The sequence below is a fragment of the Ascaphus truei genome, chromosome 5 (assembly GCF_040206685.1).
Source record: "Ascaphus truei isolate aAscTru1 chromosome 5, aAscTru1.hap1, whole genome shotgun sequence".
Classification (NCBI taxonomy): Eukaryota; Metazoa; Chordata; class Amphibia; order Anura; family Ascaphidae; genus Ascaphus; species Ascaphus truei.
Genome location: NC_134487.1, coordinates 176,624,338 through 176,645,540, shown reverse-complemented (window position 1 = coordinate 176,645,540; position 21,203 = coordinate 176,624,338). Strand labels below are relative to the sequence as shown.

At 46.3% G+C, this 21,203-nt stretch overlaps 1 protein-coding gene across 1 annotated transcript in view; it reads right to left on the bottom strand.

Annotated features, from left to right (window-relative positions):
• The window catches only part of ARHGAP25 (Rho GTPase activating protein 25), an 82,944-nt gene extending 64,577 nt beyond the window's left edge, over positions 1-18,367 (bottom strand). Inside the window, 2 exon segments of the mRNA XM_075599131.1 lie at positions 399-598; positions 17,970-18,367. Of these exon segments, the coding sequence (XP_075455246.1) occupies positions 399-598; positions 17,970-18,042 (273 nt within the window). The 5' untranslated portion in view covers positions 18,043-18,367.
• Positions 18,368-21,203: the final 2,836 nt, after the last annotated feature.

Here is a 21,203-nt window from a genome sequence, read left to right as displayed (position 1 = left end):
TATGGAGCTGGCTTACGCCTTTTTTCTTTTTTAACAAACAGAAGTATACAGTTTTTTTATATTTACTTTTTAACATTAACCATTTGCATAATAAACATCAGCTTTGCAGGGTTTTTACAATTTGCATTGAATGTATTTTTGGGGCAGTCATCAAAGACCCGGTTAAATTGATAGCTATCCTCAATATTTGTAATTATGAAGCCATCGTCAGCCACACAGGTAAACGTTGCTGATATGCAGGAATCCAGCGATCCCGGAGAAAAGCAAAACATCAATTTCTCACAAGATACAAATAAGTAAAACAGTTACTTTAAGGATCAATTAATCTTTCTAAGGAAGCAAATGACACTGATGACATATGTTTGACCCACTATATTGAAGTACCCCTTTATAGTTACCTGTGGTTTGGAATCATCTTCATCTTTGTAGTACCACAGCTGCTGTCCCTTCAGCACAAAGTATCTCTGCTGCCAGTTCTTAACAATGGATCTTTGCTTCTTTAACCATCCACATTGCACTGGTTTCTCCAGAGAGTTCTGGGATTGCAGCCGGCCTAACGATGCAGAGAACTCACTGGACATCATACTGACCGATCGGGCTGCAACAAGGTGGACAGAAGAAGAGTGAGTGTCCCACACAAGAACAATAAGAATGTAAAAACTAAAACCAATAAACGTCAGCCAGTTCAGACTTCAGTCTCCATTGTGCGTTTTAGGAAACCTAGCAGAACACTGGCAGAGAATCGCTAATAAATGGGGTAGATATAGAACATCTGACTTCTGGCTGCATAATCTTTAAGGAAGTGGCCAAAACAGGTTTCAAAATATACTTCCTCTGATGCGTAGGAGTATTTTTCCAGTCAGAAGCTGGACAGATACAGAAAAAAAGATCTGTTTTATCAAACAATACATCAGCCTTTTCTGTTTGTTTTTTTATAACACTTTTCAAGATGGGTTTGATCATAAGGTTTTTAGAAAAACACACACACACACACACACACACACACACACACACACACACACACACACACACACACACACACACACACACACACACACACACACACACACACACACACACACACACACACACACACACACACACACACACATATAAAATAATTTAAACCGTTCAATATATAGCAAGTCTCTACTTGCAGTAACAAATCAGGGTTGAAACAGGTACATCTACGGTCATATTTACTACGACATGTTTTGCATTAAGACAATCTCCAGCGTAGTGTATTAAATACGGTCCTCTATGACCCATTCAAGTAAATGGACTAAAAACAGGGAAGTTGTCTTATGGATGAGCACTTCTTAGTAAATATTACCCATAATTTGTAGTAAATGTATATCACAAGAGCTATGTATCGACATGCAATGCATTACAGGCTATAAAAAGACTGCACTGTTGCGTTTGAGTGAAGGACCACTACTTTTTAATGCTACTCATACCAAGCATTATTATGCACACATTTCATAGTTTCTGTCATGGTCACTGTGCTAGGCTCATTGAAATAATTTTGTTTTCTAATGAGTTTGTTGCCTTCAGATCAGCAGGCGAATGAAGCAGGAAGAACAAAATTGTGTGGGTTTTGTCACAGGACTACGAAACCGAAAGATCTGACATTCAGATGTGTCCCTGTTATCTTGGGCAAGTCATTTCCGGAGTTTCAAGTACTGTAGCAAGCAAGATTGTAGTCTTCTAGAAGTACAATGCTAATGTAATCTAAAACAGAGCAGAAATATACAGGGCTAGCACAGCTGGTGGATTTTTGTTAAAAGTTGTCACGGTGTGATCGGACTATGGGGATAGTAATATGCTCACCAGCTGCATGCGGGGACCTAAATAAGGAGGCTAGCTATTAAACTGGGGGTCTCCCAGAGCTTAGACAGTGTTCTCTGATTAAGATGAAAACATGTTGGATTATCACTGCAGTGAAGCATTGACGCCCATAGCGTGACCGTGGCAGCACTATCTTTGGATCCGTGGTTTTAAGATTTCTCCCTGCCGAGGCTATAGTAAGTCTCGCTGATCTGCAAGCGGAGCAAAGCTGAAGAAAATCAGCTTGATATATTGATGTTTTAGAATCAACTTAGCTTAGTTTGAAACCTGTGATACATCATACTGCACATAAGGCCGCGGGCATGGTCAGAGCTGAGGCGCTGACCCGCACTGAGCCGCGCTTACGCTTGGCAGTGAGCCCCTGCAGCGGCTTTAGTATGGGCTCGCGCACGCTTCCGCAGGCGTGCGGAGGCGTAGCCGACAAGAACATTTTAGTTTCAGCGCTGAGGGGAGTGCAGGGCCGGTCACATGAGCGGTTCGCCCAATGAGGGCGAAACAGCTCCGTGACATCACTGGCCTGCCCCCCGACACGCCCCAGGACGGCGCGCGAACTAAGGCCAGGGAAAGCACCCGCTTTCACGCAGCTTCAGCGCGCCTCTGCACGGGCTGAGGCACCATGGACTCAGCCTAATACATTTTATACATGATCAAATATCCCCCATTGTGTGTCAAGCAACTAAACTTAATACGTACATTGTGTGAGAGCGCCTGCATGATTGTGGTTATCTGTGCATCAGCTGCTACATAATTACCCGGTCTCTTTACCAACCAAAGAGCAACAGGAAACTCTTTTTATGCAAGAAGGTTCTACACTCAGTGCACAATTAACAATTTACATTATATAATTAAACCTTTTAGATTCCCCTTAGTGAACTGCAGTTTTTATTTAGAGCACCTAAAGTTTTTTTTTTTTACAATTATTATCTGGATATATTGATCATGTGTGCAGGCACCTACAGTATATGGGTGGAAACCTACAGTAACTGCACAAAGCGGCAGCGACAATCCAGTCTATATTGCTGAAGTACAGTATGTAGAGCAAACTCCACCTAAACATCATACAGTATTAGTTTTACTTTGCTAAAACATAGAAACCTAGAATTTGACTGTAGAAAACAACCACTTAGGAAACGTAGTCAGGCCATTTTCCTAAATTCCTAGACCCTATTTGATTCTTGGCTTCCTACCGTATTTAGAATCGACTTATGTCTGTTGCAAACATGTTTGAATTCCATTACTGTATTAGACCCAACATCCGCTGTTCGGAGGCCCTTCCACGAGTCCACTACCCTTTCGGTGAAGAAATACTTCCTCACATCTCCCCCGAGCTTCCCACACTTCACCTTCAGAGCGTGACCTCTTATTTTAGCACTTCTCTTTCTCTGAAATAAGCTTCCCTCCTGCACTTTGTTGAAACCCTTGTATTTGAAAGTATAAATCGTATCCGCCTCTGCCTTCTATGCTCTAAGCTGCACATACAGTATTAAGGTTATTTCGTTTTTCCTCCTATGCTGTTTCAAAGATGAGTTTAAACATTTTCCAAACTTAGACCCGAAATCTTAGCTGTGACACTGACAGTAAAAAAATGTATGTATATTTTTTATATGCGAACAGGTACAGTATGTGCTTTACATTACAGTACAAGGAATACAATAATAGAGATGGGATAAAGGCATTAAGACAAAAGATAATAAAATATACAGCAGGTACTGCTTTCAATAAGTGCTAGTTTGGGACCCTCCCTTAACCCTTTGAGTGCCCTGAGATATACTCCGCAAGTCCTAAGGGCCAGCACCCCAGGGACCCTATGACATAGAGGGTACATCATGCACTAAAAGCCCTTTTTCTAGGGGGAGATTGCATTCACCGCTCGAAGGGCACGATTGGAACAGAAGTGGCGTCCCCTCCACTTCTGTTCACGTCTTGGGGGGCCTGCCCGCGACCACGTGATCACTACGCTAAGCAACCATGGTGTCCTGGAACAAAATTGCATGTTTCTCTGTTCTCAGACTGCCAGGACTCCTCCGTCTAAGTCTTCTGTGGCTTCCTAGCCAGTTGCCTTAGAAACCCCTGTGCCTTTTCACCATGCTCTTCCTCCCCTTGCCAGTTGCTAAAGTCCCAGTTTCATTTCCCATCAGCCCAGACCAACATGCTGCCCTTTTAAAACCAGCAGCCATCTTGAGCAGTCTTCTCTCCTACTCCTGGTAAAGTTATTGAATTTTACCTACCCTTTATCGTGCATTATCCCACTGCCCTCATAGCTCCCTTTATCCTCCATTGCTCCCATGCCCCAGAATTCCCCCAGTACCTTTCCCCCCTTTTATTTGTATTGTTGTTGCCCCTAAATAAACACTTCAGCAAGTAAGAAGGTTCCCTTGCTTGATATATGGAATTGAGTTAAGATGCCTCTACCCACCGATCAGTGTGTGCTTGGGCCAGAACACATGCTGTTAAGTGTCAGACGAATGGAGGCCCTCATGTGCCACTAGCTTTTCGCCACTCAAAGGAATAACTGAAGAATAGCAATTCCAATACTGCAGAGATGAGGAATGCAGTTTCCAGAAAAATCCCACTTTGAGAACTGCGCAGAAAAAATATTTTTACATCAATATTTTTCCAGCACAGGAGTTTGAAAACCAAATGGGTGTCCTACCGCACAACCTTAATATCAAAATTTAAATATAAAGCCAGTAATTGGCTGAGGTGCAGACGGGAGAGAGAGACTCAACAGAGAGCACATATATGTTTCCCCGAGAGAGGGAAACAAAAAATTATTCCCGTATGATTGCATTCATTCATTCCGCTGGTAGTGGGATGGAAAAGGACTCAGTGGTCTCAGAGTATAATACTCAAGTCACTACCAGCGGAATGAGTGCAAATATCCAGGAATATTTTTTGTTTCCCTCTCTTGGGGAAACATATATGCTCTCTACTGCAGAAGTTTACAATAAATATTGTTATCGGGATCACAAACGCAGTATAGGCAATTTCCTACAAAACCATCAAGTCTAACTGAGACTGGGGCTTTGAAGAAAGATATAAGGATAAAGAGATTTCGCATTTAACCCCCCTCCTAAAGAGATATTAGCAGGTTTTCATATGCCGGATCCCACCCTGTATTGCCATGGGGACTCTGACATCACGGAAGAGTATTTAAGGAAGATTCGAGAAGGTTAGGTACCAGGAGGACAAGATGGGAAGAGCCTCAGGGAGAGTATATAAGTAATGTTTATAAAGTAACAGGACAGACCAGGCCTCTCTGTTTATTATGTTGTAGATATTGACAATACTCTTTAAGTTCGGTTCCCATAAAGAAGGAATGGAGTCCTGAATATTTAAAGAATGGGTATACGGAATGCCACAGAGGGCCCCAGGAAAGCGGGCTCCCGGGTGATGGAGGATCAGCTCTAACCGCGGATCTGCACTAATATTCCTCATCAGCAGTGTTCGAGAATTATATACATTTACTCACCCGGGGCGTGTGGATTTAACTCCCGGGCGAGTAAATATTGGCCCAAGCAGCACACATGTGTTTTTTAAATATCCCGCGCTCGCGCTGCTGCTTTTCCCGCGCTCGCGCTGGAGAAAAAAAAAATAAGCCGGAGGCGGGCTCATGTTGTTGGGGGAGATTACCCCGCCTCCGGCTCTCTGAGCAGTGGCCTCCTTCCTCAGCGCTTCTACTCCTCCCCCTTCCGGCAGCCAGCCCTTCCACGCCTGTCAGCCTCAAGGCCCTGCAGGGCCATCTGTCGCCCCCCCCTCCCTTCCATCGTGACATCTGTCGCCCCCCCCTCCCTCCCATCGGGCCATCTGTCGCCCCCCCCCCTCCCTCCCATCGGGCCATCTGTCACCCCCCCTCCCACCCATCGGCCAATCCCCCCACCCTCCCATCGGGCCATCCACCCCCCCCTCCCATCGGGCCATCCACCCCCCCTCCCATCGGGCCATCCGCCCCCCCCTCCCATCGGGCCATCCGCCCCCCCTCGTATCGGGCCATCCGCCCCCCTCGTATCGGGCCATCCGCCCCCCCCCTCCCATCGGGCAATCCATCAGCCCTGCTCTTCTCCTGCTCTGATGGCCAGCTCAGATGTTAGCAGGGGAAATCCCCTAACCTGAGCTACTCCCTGCTCTAAGCAGGGGAAATCCCTCACCCGGTGCTGCCCCCGCTGCCATGTGCGACCCCTCCTGCCGTGTGGGGGGCCCACTGCCGTGCAGGTGAGTGTTTGTGTGTGTGTGTGTGTGTGAGTGACAGACTGTGTGTGTGTGTGTGTGTGTTTGACTGAGTGTGAGTGTCTGTGAGTGTCAGCCCCTCTCTCTCTCCCTCTCCCTGTGTCACCCTCTCCCTCTCCCTGTGTCACCCTCTCCCTCTCCCTGTGACACCCTCTCCCTCTCCCTGTGTCACCCTCCCTCTCCCTGTGTCACCCTCTCCCTGTGTCACCCTCTCCCTGTGTCACCCTCTCCCTGTGTCACCCTCTCCCTGTGTCACCCTCTCCCTGTGTCACCCTTTCCATGTGTCACCCTCTCCATGTGTCACCCTCTCCATGTGTCACCCTCTCCCTGTGTCACCCACCCTCTCCCTGTGTCACCCACCCTCTCCCTGTTTCACCCACCCTCTCCCTGTGTCACCCTTTCCCTGTGTCACCCTCTCCCTGTGTCACCCTTTCCCTGTGTCACCCTCTCCCTGTGTCACCCTCTCCATGTGTCACCCCCTCCCTCTCCCTGTGTCACCCCCTCCCTCTCCCTGTGTCACCCTCCCTCTCCCTGTGTCACCCTCCCTCTCCCTGTGTCACCCTCCCTCTCCCTGTGTCACCCTCTCCCTGTGTCACCCTCTCCCTGTGTCACCCTCTCCCTCTTCCTCTAACCCTCTCCCTGTGTCACCCTCTGCCTCTCCCTGTGTCACCCTCTCCCTCTCCCTGTGTCACCCTGTCCCGCTCCCTGTGTCACCCTGTCCCGCTCCCTGTCACCCTCCCTCTCCGTGTCACCCTCTCCCTGTGTGACCCACCCTCTCCGTCTCGCTGTGTCACCCTCTCCCTGTGTCGCCCTCTCCCTCTCTCTGTCACCCTCTCCCTCTCTCTGTCACCCTCTCCCTCTTTCTGTCACCCTCTCCCTCTCTGTCACCCTCTCCCTGTGTCACCCTCCCTCTCCCTGTGTCACCCTCCCTCTCCCTGTGTCACCCTCCCCCTCTCCCTGTGTCACCCTCCCCCTCTCCCTGTGTCACCCTCCCTCTCCCTGTGTCACCCTCCCTCTCCCTGTGTCACCCTCCCTCTCCCTGTGTCACCCTCCCTCTCCCTGTGTTACCCTCCCCCTCTCCCTGTCACCCTCCCCCTCTCCCTGTCACCCTCCCTCTCCCTGTCACCCTCCCTCTCCCTGTGTCACCCACCCTCTCCCTGTGTCACCTACCCTCTCCCTGTGTCACCCTCTCCCTCTCCCTGTGTCACCCTCCCTCTTCCTGTGTCACCCTCCCTCTCCCTGTGTCACCCTCCCTCTCCCTGTGTCACCCTTTCCCTGTGTCACCCTCTCCCTGTGTCACCCTCTCCCTGTGTCACCCTCCCTCTCCCTGTGTCACCCTCCCTCTCCCTGTGTCACCCTTCCTCTCCCTGTGTCACCCTCCCTCTCCCTGTGTCACCCTCTCCCTCTCCCTGTGTCACCCTCCCTCTTCCTGTGTCACCCTCCCTCTCCCTGTGTCACCCTTTCCCTGTGTCACCCTCTCCCTGTGTCACCCTCTCCCTGTGTCACCCTCCCTCTCCCTGTGTCACCCTCCCTCTCCCTGTGTCACCCTTCCTCTCCCTGTGTCACCCTCCCTCTCCCTGTGTCACCCTCCCTCTCCCTGTGTCACCCTCTCCCTCTCCCTGTGTCACCCTCTCCCTCTCCCTGTGTCACCCTCTCCCTCTCCCTGTGTCACCCTCTCCCTCTCCCTATGTCACCCTCTCCCTCTCCCTGTGTCACCCTCTCCCTCTCCCTGTGTCACCCTCTCCCTCTCCCTGTGTCACCCTCTCCCTGTGTCACCCTCTCCCTGTGTCACCCTCTCCCTGTGTCACCCTCTCCCTGTGTTACCCTCTCCCTGTGTTACCCTCTCCCTGTGTCACCCTGTCCCGCTCCCTGTCACCCTCTCCCTGTGTTACCCCCTCCCTGTGTTACCATCTCCCTGTGTCACCCTGTCCCGCTCCCTGTCACCCTCCCTCTCCATGTCACCCTCTCCCTGTGTGACCCACCCTCTCCGTCTCGCTGTGTCACCCTCTCCCTGTGTCGCCCTCTCCCTGTGTCGCCCTCTCTCTCTCTCTGTCACCCTCTCCCTCTCTCTGTCACCCTCTCCCTCTCTGTCACCCTCTCCCTCTCTCTCCCTCTCACCCTCCCTCTCCCTGTGTCACCCTCCCTCTCCCTGTGTCACCCTTTCCCTGTGTCACCCTTTCCCTGTGTCACTCTCCCTCTCCCTGTGTCACCCTCCCTCTCCCTGTGTCACCCTCCCTCTCCCTGTGTCACCCTCCCTCTCCCTGTGTCACCCTCCCTCTCCCTCTCCCTGTGTCACCCTCCCTCTCCCTGTGTCACCCTCCCTCTCCCTGTGTCACCCTCCCTCTCCCTGTGTCACCCACCCTCTCCCTGTGTCACCCACCCTCTCCCTGTGTCACCCTCCCTCTCCCTGTGTCACCCTCCCTCTCCCTGTGTCACCCTCCCTCTCCCTGTGTCACCCTCCCTCTCCCTGTGTCACCCTCCCTCTCCCTGTGTCACCCTCCCTCTCCCTGTGTCACCCTCTCCCTCTCCCTGTGTCACCCTCTCCCTCTCCCTGTGTCACCCTCTCCCTGTGTCACCCTGTCCCGCTCCCTGTCACCCTCCCTCTCCATGTCACCCTCTCCCTGTGTGACCCACCCTCTCCGTCTCCCTGTGTCACCCTCTCCCTGTGTCGCCCTCTCCCTGTGTCTCCCTCTCTCTGTCACCCTCTCCCTCTCTGTCACCCTCTCCCTCTGTCACCCTCTCCCTCTCTCTGTCACCCTCTCCCTCTCTCTGTCACCCTCTCCCTCTCTCTGTCACCCTCTCCCTCTCTCTCTCTCTGTCTCCCTCTCCCTCTCTCTCTCTCTGTCTCCATCTCCCTCCTCTGTCTCCCTCTCTCTCTCTGTCTCCCTCTCCCTCTCTGTCGCACTCTCTTCTTCGCTCTCTCTGTCGCACTCTCTCTTTGTCTCTCATTCTCTCAGTGTGTGTCTCTCATTCTCTCTTTCTCTGTGTGTCTCTCTTTCTCTCTCTTTCTCTGTGTGTCTCTCTTTCTCTCTCTTTCTCTGTGTGTCTCTCTTTCTCTCTCTTTCTCTGTGTATCTCTCTTTCTCTCTGTGTGTGTGTGGGTGTGCCGCTCTCTGTGTCTGTCTGTCTGTCTGTCTCTCTCTGTCTGTCTCTCTCTGTGAAGCGCCGACGTCCAGACACTGGTTAAGGGGTTCAGGAAACTAGTCATTCACATCTGGCTTTTATTTCTAGATCCGACATTGACACACACACACACACACACACACACACACACGTCTAATTGTAATATAATGTAATACAATAAATACATTTATGTCAAAAATGAATGTTGTTCTGACTAGGAATTTATTATATTTATTTTATTTATATATTTTATTTTAAAGCGGGGTTGGGGCGGGACTAGGGGCGGAGTTGGGGGCGGGACTAGGGCGGAGTTGGGGGCGGGGCAAGGTGGCGAGTAGATTTTTTGGTTGGGCGAGTAGATTTTTGGGTGATTTGTCGAACACTGCTCATCAGTCTATATGGAAGTGGCAGTTCCCAAACAGGACAAAGGTATTGGGTCATATAAGAAAGACCCACTAGCATTCCCGTAGAGGCCTAGAGTAATCGGATTGATACGGATGATGATCCTGAAGCAACAAGAGGTGCCGGGTACCATTAGAGCAACATAATATAGAATAACATTCCAATAGTCAGTGCTACAGAGTAATGGAGGATTGCAGCAAGTGAATAAAGCTGTATACTGATTGGGTGAGGACAAGCTCATTGGTGTGAGTATATCTTGAGTTTAGATAATCTTCTGTCTTCCTGGCTCAGAGATATGGGGACTACGGTAATATGCATACCCAAGTGGGAGGATAATGCAGCCAATGAATGCCTAGGGCAGTTATGGCTGGTGCTCCCCCCAAAATGGTAAGTGCACAACCCCTAGAGCAATGATGTCATATGTAAACTTGCATCTGGTGTAGGCAATTGTGTCAAATAAATCACCATTAAGCTACTCACAGTTCGTGTGGTCAGTCCTCAAGGGCGTGCTTCCGGCTGAGATATCGAGCAGGAGTATATCCAATGGAGGGAAAACGCGGAGCACAGCAGTGAAAAAATGATGGGACTTGAGCACAAGCGGAAGCTAAAAAAAAACAATCTATTGGTGGGTGAATACATGGTGGACGGCATGGGGGTACCTCTGACACGTTTCGCGCTGAAAAGCGCTTTGTCAAAAAACAACAAAAAACAAAGCGCTGTTCAGCGTGAAACGTGCAGCACTTATCATCTGAGATCTGACTCCAAAAGACTGTTCATGGTCCCAAGGCTCAACAAAGTATCCGGCCGCTCCTCCTTCTCTTACCGTGCACCCCAAAACTGGAACAACCTACCGGAGACTCTCACATCCACCACCAGTTTAAGTTCTTTCAAATCTAAAGCTGTCTCACATTTTAAACTGGTCTGTAACTGTTACATACGCCTATAATATACATCATCTCTAACTGTGCATGCAATGTATTGTATATACAGTAATGTATACCCTGTTCCTTTATGTAACTGTATTTATAACCATATATTATTTGTCATATTAACAATGCCCAGGACATACTTGAAAACGAGAGGTAACTCTCAATGTATTACTTTCTGGTAAAACATTTTATAAATAAAATGTGTTCACCCATCAATAAAAAATTTTTAGCCTCCGCTTGCTTTCCCTCGTTTTTTCACTGGTGTGCTCCGCGTTTTCCCTCCATGGGATACACTCTTACTTAGAGCAACTAAGTCAATGTTCCTCCATTTGAGTGTTAAGAGTGGGCACTGATGGAAGAACTGTATTCATGTATGTCTGCTATAAAATACAGTACAGTGTTTTCAATGTGTGTATGAGTGGTCCCTGTGCTTGAGGACACGAATAAATGATGGTTATACTACAAAATGTCCTGGCGCTCATTTTATATACATCTTTGTTACCATTCGCTCAGCCGCCGGAATACAGCACTTTGAGTCAAGGTAACACAGTTTTGCAGCCATGAAATGGATAAATAGAGCTATAACCGCTACATTAAAATATAACACATTCAAAGTAAAATAAAAACGTTGGAGCAGAAAACCACGTTGCTAGACATGGAAAAGTAGATTTCACTTTTAATAAGTGAAACATGAAAACAAGTGTGTCTATCTGTCTACATCAGTGATTTTCAACTGGGGTTCCACAGGCACCCCTCAAGGGTTCCGAAGTCAACAGGAAGGGGGGGAGGGGGGAAGCTGGGATAACTGTCCCAACCCCTGTGGCTCAGCGGCTTTGCAGCTCTCCAGAAGTAGCATGACGGTGGCTTCCCGATGTTCACTTTAATCCCCTCCCTTCTCCAGTCAAGACGGGTCTGACCAGAGGAGTAAGCTGCGGACCGGAGCAGTGCAGCACGGGAGTAGAGGTAGGTGTGCGTAAATGTGTGTGTAAGTGTGAGAGGAGGGGAGTGAGGGAGGGGAAGAGAGAGAAGGGGGGATTGTAGGATGGGAGAGGCGGAGAGTGTAGGAGGGGGAGAGAGGAGGAGTGTAGGATGGAGAGAGAAGGGGGGTGGAGGAGGAGAGTGTAGGAGGGGGAGGGTAGGATGGAGAGAGAGAAGTGGGGAGTGTAGGAGCGAGAGAGAGACTGTGACAGTGTAGGAGTGGAGAAGTGTAGGAAGAGGGGAGAGAGGGGAGGGAGTGTAGGATGGAGAGAGAGTGTAGGAGGTGAAGAATGAGGGGGACAATGCAGGAGGGGAGAAAAAGAGGAAGGGGAGTGTAGGATAGAGAGAGGGGGGGTTGTGAGAGGTGAAGTGAGGGGGGAGTGTTAGGGAAACAGAGGGGGGAGTATGAGATGGGAAGAGGGGAGGCCGGAGGGGGAGAGGTTTGAGGTTCCCAGAATTTCACATTGTAATTCTAGGGTTACTAAGGCTGAGTCCCCGCTGGCGCTGAGCACGCTGAGCGGCAGTACTTGCGGCGGTTACTTACATATATAGATATATGTAAGTCCCAGCTCATGCGGTGCGCGTGGCGTTTGTGCGCGGGCACACACGCTCACCCACGCTCGGCGCTTAGGCAAACAAAAAATTATCCTTTCAGGCGTGCTCAAGGGCTCTCCAAGCATAAGCGCTCAGCGACAGCGGGGACTCAGCCATAACCAGATAAAGGTTGAAAACCACTGATCTACATAAACCTCTTAGAATGAGCGCCACTTAGTGGATGTTCTGGAAAAAAAAACAGTATTCCAGTGAAATGTCCAGCATAATGACATTTCTCAGTCTTCAATCATCAGTATCAAAAAAAGATTTATTTAGTTTTTTTCATTTTTGGGGGCGTACAGAATTAGACTGCTTGGCGTACAGATGTTAATATGTATGAAATAAAAATAATCTATGCCCCCAACAAAAGGGAAACCATGTGTCAAAATCATCCGATAAATTGAACCTGGTGTAAACCTTAAAAAGTCTGTTAATAGTGTTAACGCAGAATTACGTTATCAGCCACAATTGTTTCATTATATATGTAGCGGGGTACCCCCTGGCTTATATTCTACTCAATGTGCTGGCAGTAAACCCTGGTAGTTACAGGCTTGCCAGTAGTTGGTATGGGGTTTTCCCCTTCACTTTTAGTACTGCACTTGAGTGACAGCAGGGAGTGGTATATCCTGATGCAGCTGGGACAACGGGGTGCCCGCCTTCTGGCTATACTTAAGGACAGGACCGCCCTAAATTTGGAGGTTGTTCCTTCCCTCTGAGGAAGGCAGGTCACACGTCTGTGATTGGGGCCTACCCATGTGCTCTTCCCTGCAGGGAGGAGTGAGTGTGAACCCATACCTCTGCCTCCGCTAGGGAGGTGGGGATGAGCTAGGACGGCTGCGGGTGCCCTTGGCCTGTAGTGAAGGTCCAGGGATCCTCTCCAGTGAGAGCTGATCTAAAGATACTGGATCCAGCATAAGACTGCTGTATAGCTGTTGTGTTACTACAAAGTGTGTAGTAATAAACCGTTCCTGTTTGCAATATACCTACGGCCTGGTGTGTGATCTAACTGGGGGGAGAGGTACAAGTTCTTCCGTGGGAGATCATTTCCATATCCCTGGAGCCTACGGAATATGGAGGCGCTGCACTGCTAAGTATTATGTGGTGTATGGACCCCAGAAGCCTGTTCCTGTGTCCCAAAGTCATCGTGGATGACTCAGCCCTCTTGTTACCAGCAGGTATGCACCTCACACACCCAGTAATGGGTGTAATACAGGCAGTCCTCGTTTTACAACGAATGGCTTATCCATCGCTATGCAATTCATAGCTATGTTCATTTTTACAACGCAAAACGGCTTATCCAACGCTCTTACAACGCTTTGCAACGTTGTTTATGTGTATATAATATATATAACATATATATATATATATATATATATATATATACATTATATATATATATTATATTATACTATATATTATTATATTATATATTATGTTATATTATATATACAGTATATACACTATATAATTTATGTGTGCTGCATATCTTATTGCCTGCGTAAAATATTTTGTGTATTTTAGTGTTAAAAATGCCTTCAGGAACGGAACCTTTCATTTAAACAGTGTTCCTATGGGAAAACGTGTTTCGCTTTACAACGTTTCGCTATCCAACGCCATTTTGAGTAACACAGTGTGTCGGATAACTGAGGACTGCCTGTAGTATATAAATACTCTCACCCCCAAAATTGGTCACACTACACACCAATTACGCTGCCACCAGCAGGATTAATTAATGGCTTACCTCTAAGGAGTCCCCTTTTCTGCAAAAATTAACAACATTTACAAATTGAACAAAAACACAATTAAGCAAAATTAGGGCAATCCCTGCAAAAGGCTATAGGTTCAATTAGAGCTTAAAGACAGTACTTACATTTTAGATTTGATATTACAAAAGGCGCACAGTGCTTGCTACGTTAAAAGGATGACTACATACAGACTATAAGGTTAGACAGTTTATAAAACAGAAATGAGTGAAACAGAAAACCTATACATTACCAGCCAAAATCTTGAGACAGGCCCTGGAGCATTCCAAGTGGTCTTTTGTAAACATAGGTTTGAAGCAGTGGCTCTCAGGAGCTGAACACCGTTAATTTCAGCTCTAGGGACACCCTGCTTCCAGAGATACTTACCTCAGAAGGGGGTGCCGGTAAATTGGCAAATTTGAAAGCCTCCGCGTCATGTGGGCCCATAGGAAACCACACCGGAGGATGTCACGGCTTCCTATTGGCCCGCAGGACGTGAGACCTTTGAAAATCCGCAATTACATGAACCCGGCTAGCTAGCCGGAGTGGTTACTGGCACTCCCTATGGAAGTAAGCAACTCAGGAAGCAGGGGGGCCCTGGGGCTGACATTAATGGCGTTCAGCTCCGGGCACCCACTGCTTCAATCCAATGTAAAAAAATAAACATAAATGTAAAAAAAGATCTGTGGGGTTCACACCTATACACGTTATACCCCCAAACTCTTTTATCTGTGAAAGATTCCAGATTCCTGACAAGCTTGTATGGGTTTGACCTGTCACCCATGTGCCACTTTCTCTTCTCAGAGACTCTTTTGCGACTAGCTACAGTATGTTGGTAGAAGGGAATGATTTAATTTCCAATTTAATCAGAGTATAAGATACGTCATAACAATCTCCTTGTAAGTAACAGATTATTGGTACCCACGTCTTTGGATTCTTGGGGAGTTTGTCAAATGCATTCGTATTACAGGGGACAGATCTCTCTATACTCTTGAGAATGAAATTACTTCTCTGATATTTGTGAAAATGACCATCGTCTCACATTTGTAAAAAAAATTTAAAAAAAAAAAAGAGGGGCGGTAAAAATAACCAACTCTATGTGCGCAAGGTCAATTTAAGGCGGAACCAAGCATAAAAATGTGGTACTAGAAAGCCCTTCTATATAAACATGGGGGTAAATCACCAGAAGGCCATCACTTTCACGCTTATAACAAATCTTCCTGAATTCGGGGACAGGCGTTATTTTTCTTCATTTTAGCGGGTAGTGTCAAAGCTAATAAGAAGCAAAACGGGCATCTGTTAGTAAAAGTAGCAGCGCTATTAACGGTGCTTTTCATGGAGCAGATGCGTTAACCAGAACACAGCACATGCACATTGGCAAAACTTTAAGTCACATTAATTAACGCACGCGTTAAAGTGTTACACATCTCTTCTCTCACCCCTCTCCTCATCCTCTCACCCCCTTAACAATGCCTACCAGGCTTCGGTGGAGGAGGACCGCGGGAGAGGACCCAAAGCTGCCCCTGCTGCTGCCACCCTGCTCGCCCCTTAAAATATCTTGCACCACCCCAGGGGGGCACGCCCCCCAGTTCGTGCACCCCTGTTACTCTGTAATGATAAAAATAGAGTGTCCCGGTAGATGAACCTTCAGGCCTGGAATCTGGGAGGTGTTATAACTTGTCTTTGATGATATAATAATAATATCCAACCTAGATATGCATTTCCCCCATTAACACATACAAGTGCATGCAAACCCTCAACTCGATTTCTTTGTCAGCTTAATAGAAACAGTTTGGTACAGTTAGATCCTGAACAAACCGAATGCATTTGTTTCATTGTTTGATAGCCACTTAAGCCGTGAGCTTGTAACAATTTGTGGCACTTCTGCATTGCTAGAAAAAAGAAACAATACATTATTATTATTTAAGAAAGGAAGTTAATATTTTGGTTGCCATACTGCACATGGGTGTTAACCCTTACATGGCTTTATAGTGACAATGACTATTATCAAGGTCACTGACAGGAGGATAGTCGAGTCTGACGGCTGAAAGGGTCCTGGCTCCCCGTTCCTGGAAATTGGGCTCAACTTTTAAACCAGGTTCTACCCGTGCTCAATAATCTTTCTGTCCTCCCTCCCCATGCTCAAGAATCTGTCTGTCCTTCCTCCCCACGCTCAACAATCTGTCTGTCCCTCCTCCCACGCTCAACAATCTGTCTGTCCCTCCTCCCACGCTCAACAATCTGTCTGTCCCTCCTCCCACGCTCAACAATCTGTCTGTCCCTCCTCCCACGCTCAACAATCCGTCTGTCCCTCCTCCCCACGCTCAACAATCTGTCTGTCCCTCCTCCCACGCTCAACAATCCATCTGTCCCTCCTCCCCACGCTCAACAATCTGTCTGTCCCCTCCCACACTCAACAATCTGTCTGTCCCTCCTCACACTCAACAATCTGTCTGTCCCTCCTCCCACGCTCAACAATCTGTCTGTCCCTCCTCCCCACGCTCAACAATCTGTCTGTCCCTCCTCTCACGCTCAACAATCTGTCTGTCCCTCCTCACACGCTCAACAATCTGTCTGTCCCTCCTCCCACGCTCAACAATCTGTCTGTCCCCTCCCACACTCAACAATCTGTCTGTCCCTCTTCACACGCTCAACAATCTGTCTGTCCCTCCTCCCACGCTCAACAATCTGTCTGTCCCTCCTCCCACGCTCAACAATCTGTCTGTCCCCTCCCACACTCAACAATCTGTCTGTCCCTCCTCACACGCTCAACAATCTGTCTGTCCCTTCTCCCACGCTCAACAATCTGTCTGTCCCTCCTCCCACACTCAACAATCTGTCTGTCCCTCCTCCCACGATCAACAATCTTTCTGTCCCTCCTTCCACGCTCAGCAATCTATCCATCAACACAGCCTTTCTACCTCCCCCGTCAACAATGAGGGGTCAAGTCCTTTTACACTTTTCTATCTGCAAACATATAATTCTACATCATTTTTTTTAAATAAAAAGTTTCTCCCCCCTTTTATTTACATCACAGATATTGCCTAAATCCAAGGAGCTTTGTCATCCATGTTTAAAAAATGTAGACTTTTCAAAATCAGTACCACTACTTTTGTTAAGCCACTTTGTCCCACTGCTTATTCAACTACTGTCACATACTTAAAAAGGGTGAGAACCAGATACATGGATGCAACTAACCCCCATAGTGCAGGGAACGTGACAAATAGAGGCTCTTATACTCACTGGTGTTTTATGTTACAGGAAATGCTTATGCATGAAATCCCCAACTGTACATTTGAATTTATTTTAATACAATGCAAATCATTCTTTTAACTCCTTCAGTACCCCTTACAATCAAATAATTAACACCAGCCTTGCATTTTCCAGTGTAAATTGCAAAGGATTTCAAGGAGATATTTAAAGAAAAATAGAAAATGCTAAATAATGTGTTACAGGATTTCCTGTTTTTATCGCATAAACTGTTATTTGGGCGAATTGCCCTTTTAACTGGATTTTTTTTTTTGTGCTGTGGTGTAACTAGATCAGCCTGTGAAATCGACAAAACCTTGAGAAAGAAGAGTTCACAGGAAGTGCCCAGTAACATGGCGAGAAAATACTCCACAGCCCCTTAAGAGAGACGTCTTTTTGATTTATACTAAACATATTAAGGTTGTGTAATAAAGTCAACCAGCTGCAAGACTGTGGCAAAAAAACTGGCATAAAATTAGTCATGGTCCCATTTAAAATCAATGAAATTGTCTTTGGCAGTGCAGTGTTTGTTTGTTTATTTGTTTTGCAGCTGGGAAACTTTGATAAATAGCCCCAATGAATCCCCATATTTCAGGCAAAACTTCAGTTCAATTCTGGGTCTACTGTACCCGTATCAAAGAAAAAAATGCTGCTTTTTGTCAAATTAATTTTCAAGGGGTTATTCTCAGATGTATCACAAGATCAAATCACATTGCTTTCAATTGGATGTGTTTCCTTTGGTAAATCACGTGCTGTTTGTACTAGTTGGATCATAGTTTTGAAGTTTTGGTAAATAACCCCCATCATTTGACACAACTGCTGCATCTCTCGGTCATACTTGCAAAAGATTTTTTTAAACAATTAAAAGATTACTGTACCTATTTTCCCAAAATCCGGTTTCAGGTTGAATTCCCAGCTCCGTGGCAGCCTCAGTGACATTGTGTGGAACATCTGCAGTCTCTTAACAACAATTTATCTCTAAACTCTCTGTCTCTCAGTCCCTCTCCCCCTCCCATGTTACCCCATGAGCTGCTTGTAAATCAAACCCCATGCTTCCTCTTTCCACTGCCCCATTCTGCAGGTGAAACGCTCTATCTTAACCTACTTTCGGTGCTCCTCGCGTCCTCTCGAGATTTCTACTTTATTTATATTTTGCCGTTGCTTGTGCAGGACTCCGGTAAAACAGCCTTTATTGCAAGTCGAGCAGAATTCTTTTAGCAAGTTATGTGTCTAAGTCAGCCGTTAAAACTCGACTCTCCTGTCTGACAGCTGCATTGAATGCATTTCAGGAAGTTGCGGGCATTTCATCAGCATGCACAAAAAAACAAAAAAAACACGTCATACTGTTTTTCAGCATTGGTACAGTCTGGTTAGTACGAGCTATGGGATCTATTTGCTAAAGTCTTCCGGCTGCAAAACTGGGGCAAATCGGTGCAAAATACAACTCCAGTTGATTTCCAAAAGATTCCCTTTATTTGAAAAACATGGTGCTGGTTTTTGCACTGATATAATAAGATGGGCTACTGAAACAAGTGTTTTGGGAGTAGGGGGTATATATTACCCCTACTATTTTATTTAGAACCCCCGAGTACCACTACTCTTTTATTTATACACCCAGGGTATCATTATTTTTTTTTATTTACAAATCCATTTTACAAACATTAACATTAATTTAAAATAAAAGGGGGTTTCTTTTAGAAAAAGCACTTCCCCTTCTTATCATTACAGCCTGAATATTGCCTAAATCTCTCTAAAATATGGTAAAAAAAATAGCTTTTCCACAATGTTTAATACATGGAAATTGACTTTAAATCAGACACAGTGGCGCTACTTTTTTTTAAAAAAAAACCCTCTTAAGTCCCTGGTTGAGAAATGGGGTAGATCCTCAGAACTCTGTTAAATTTGGCATACTAATGTGACGTTGCCTAATTAGGTAACAAATGTTGTTTTTCTCCATTTTGTTCCCTTCAATTTCTTTATTTAGTACGTCAAAGAAAGGAAAGGGAGTAACATACATAGTACTATAGCATGTAGCCATATTACACATTTTACAGATTCTAGCAGGACACCAAAATAACTCTTTTATCCTATCTTATAAGCTATACATTAGTTTAATAAATCTGAGACATTTCCCAAAGTTTAATACATAAAATAGTTGGTTTTAGTGCTCGAGCTTTTTCTACTGCTTGCACTTATTTTCTAAATTAAATTTCCTTATACAGTATGTGTCCTAGCCAAAGATGTACAGATGGCAAAGCAAGACAATGATAGAGGCAGGCGAATCCTATCCGAATTTATTAACTACTAATAAATAAAAAGGAATTAATTAATAACTGGTAACTATCACACCCATAGTATAAAAACATAAAACATACAGAGCATGGAAATATAAGCAGTCTCCTCAGAAGAAGAGTAGTATGGGAAACCGTAGGAAAAGACAAATTAGAGGGAACAGGTGTAACTGGATGAAAGTGAATATACAGGCAGGGGTGGTGGAAGGTGTGATTGCAGGGCTTTAGGGAAGTATAGTTATAGAAGCGACTGAGGCAGGGGCATGGAAATTAGATACCCTAAGAATAGAGTTTGGCAGATTGGCACTCCCATTCACGTCTTAGTCTAACCTCGGCGAATTCTATTGTGTACTCAAATGCTTAAGGATAAACTCTCTCGTTTCTAAAGGTAATTTCACAATAAATGCTTTCCATTTCCAGAGAAATGTAGTACTCCTTAAGTCTTTATCCAGAGAGGCATCTGTCCTTTTAATGGACAGAGCTACGAATGAAAGGTTCTCCAATTGTCCGACAGCGGGAGGTTTCACATCTAGCCAGTTTATCATCAAAGCTATTTTTGCCATCAGACGTATAAGGTCAAGTAGGCTATTCTTAATTTGTGATATGTTTGGCCCTGTAGACGTGTCACTAAATAGTATTAGTGCTGTATGAGTATTGACATATCCAGAATTCTGTTAATGTATCCCACTATCTTTCCCCAGAAAGTTTTATTTTTCTGCAGTGCCATATGCAGTGCACAAAATCTGCCCTTGGTTGTTTGCATTTTGGACAATTGCTATTTGCGTTTGGGTGAAACTTGTTATAAATCAATGGAGAAATGAAGGCCCTGTGAAGAAACTTGAAATGCAATTCTCTTAGATCTGTAGTGAGAGTGCATTTATTTACAGTGTTGTTGCCATTAAACATATGGGAGGTAGTTTGACTACCAATTTCTATTGATTTGGAAGTGAGTGCAGTCATGGGCTGAACTTCTCGCTCTCTCTGTTCTTTTGCCCTTAAACATAGGCTCACAATCTACAACCTCTGGGAAATCCTTTCTCCATCTAGTTAGCAGTATTTTTGAAATGGCAGTCTCTCTTTCTTCTTTAAGTAAATTTGTCACTAAGACAGTGGAGAAACCAGTCTTAGCTGAGTCTCTTAAGAGGTTATCTAAATTAGTTTCTTGAAAAAGATTAAGAGGCCTATGCTAGTAGCCTTCACAACCCACTTATCGAGGCTTTTTAGCTGTTATCGACCAAAAATGCCTACAGCGATTCAGAAAGCCCCGATAAGTGGGTTGAATCGCCAATTATTGCTGCCGTCAAAAACACATCGCCAAGTGATCGGCGATAAGCCACTTATCGGCAGGTTTTGAAACTCATGCAATTCTAGTAGCTCTAGAATGGTGATTTACTCTCAAATTTCTCACGCCAGAAAAAGTTGGCGTGAAGCAGCCAAGAAGCTTCATAGGCGACGACGAGAGAGGGACTTAGAAGAAAAATGCATTTTTCCTTCATCGGATTGATGCCGGGGGTCTCTGGAGCTGATACACATTAATATCAGCCCCGGAGGCCCCCAGCATAAATCAGATGCAGGAAAAATGCATTTACAGGTAACTTCATTTCCTTACCGCAGCGGTGCGCAAACTGGGGGGCGCACCCCCCCAGGGGGGACGGGAGAATTTGTAGGGGGGCACGGGCGGTTACAGAGGCCCCGCGCTCTTCCCACAGCATTTAAATTAAATGCCTGTTGAGGCATGAGGCTTCTGTAACTCACCTGCTGCCAGCCGGGTCTTTGGCGACGCATCACCATGGCAACGTGCGTCAAATTACGCGGTGCGGT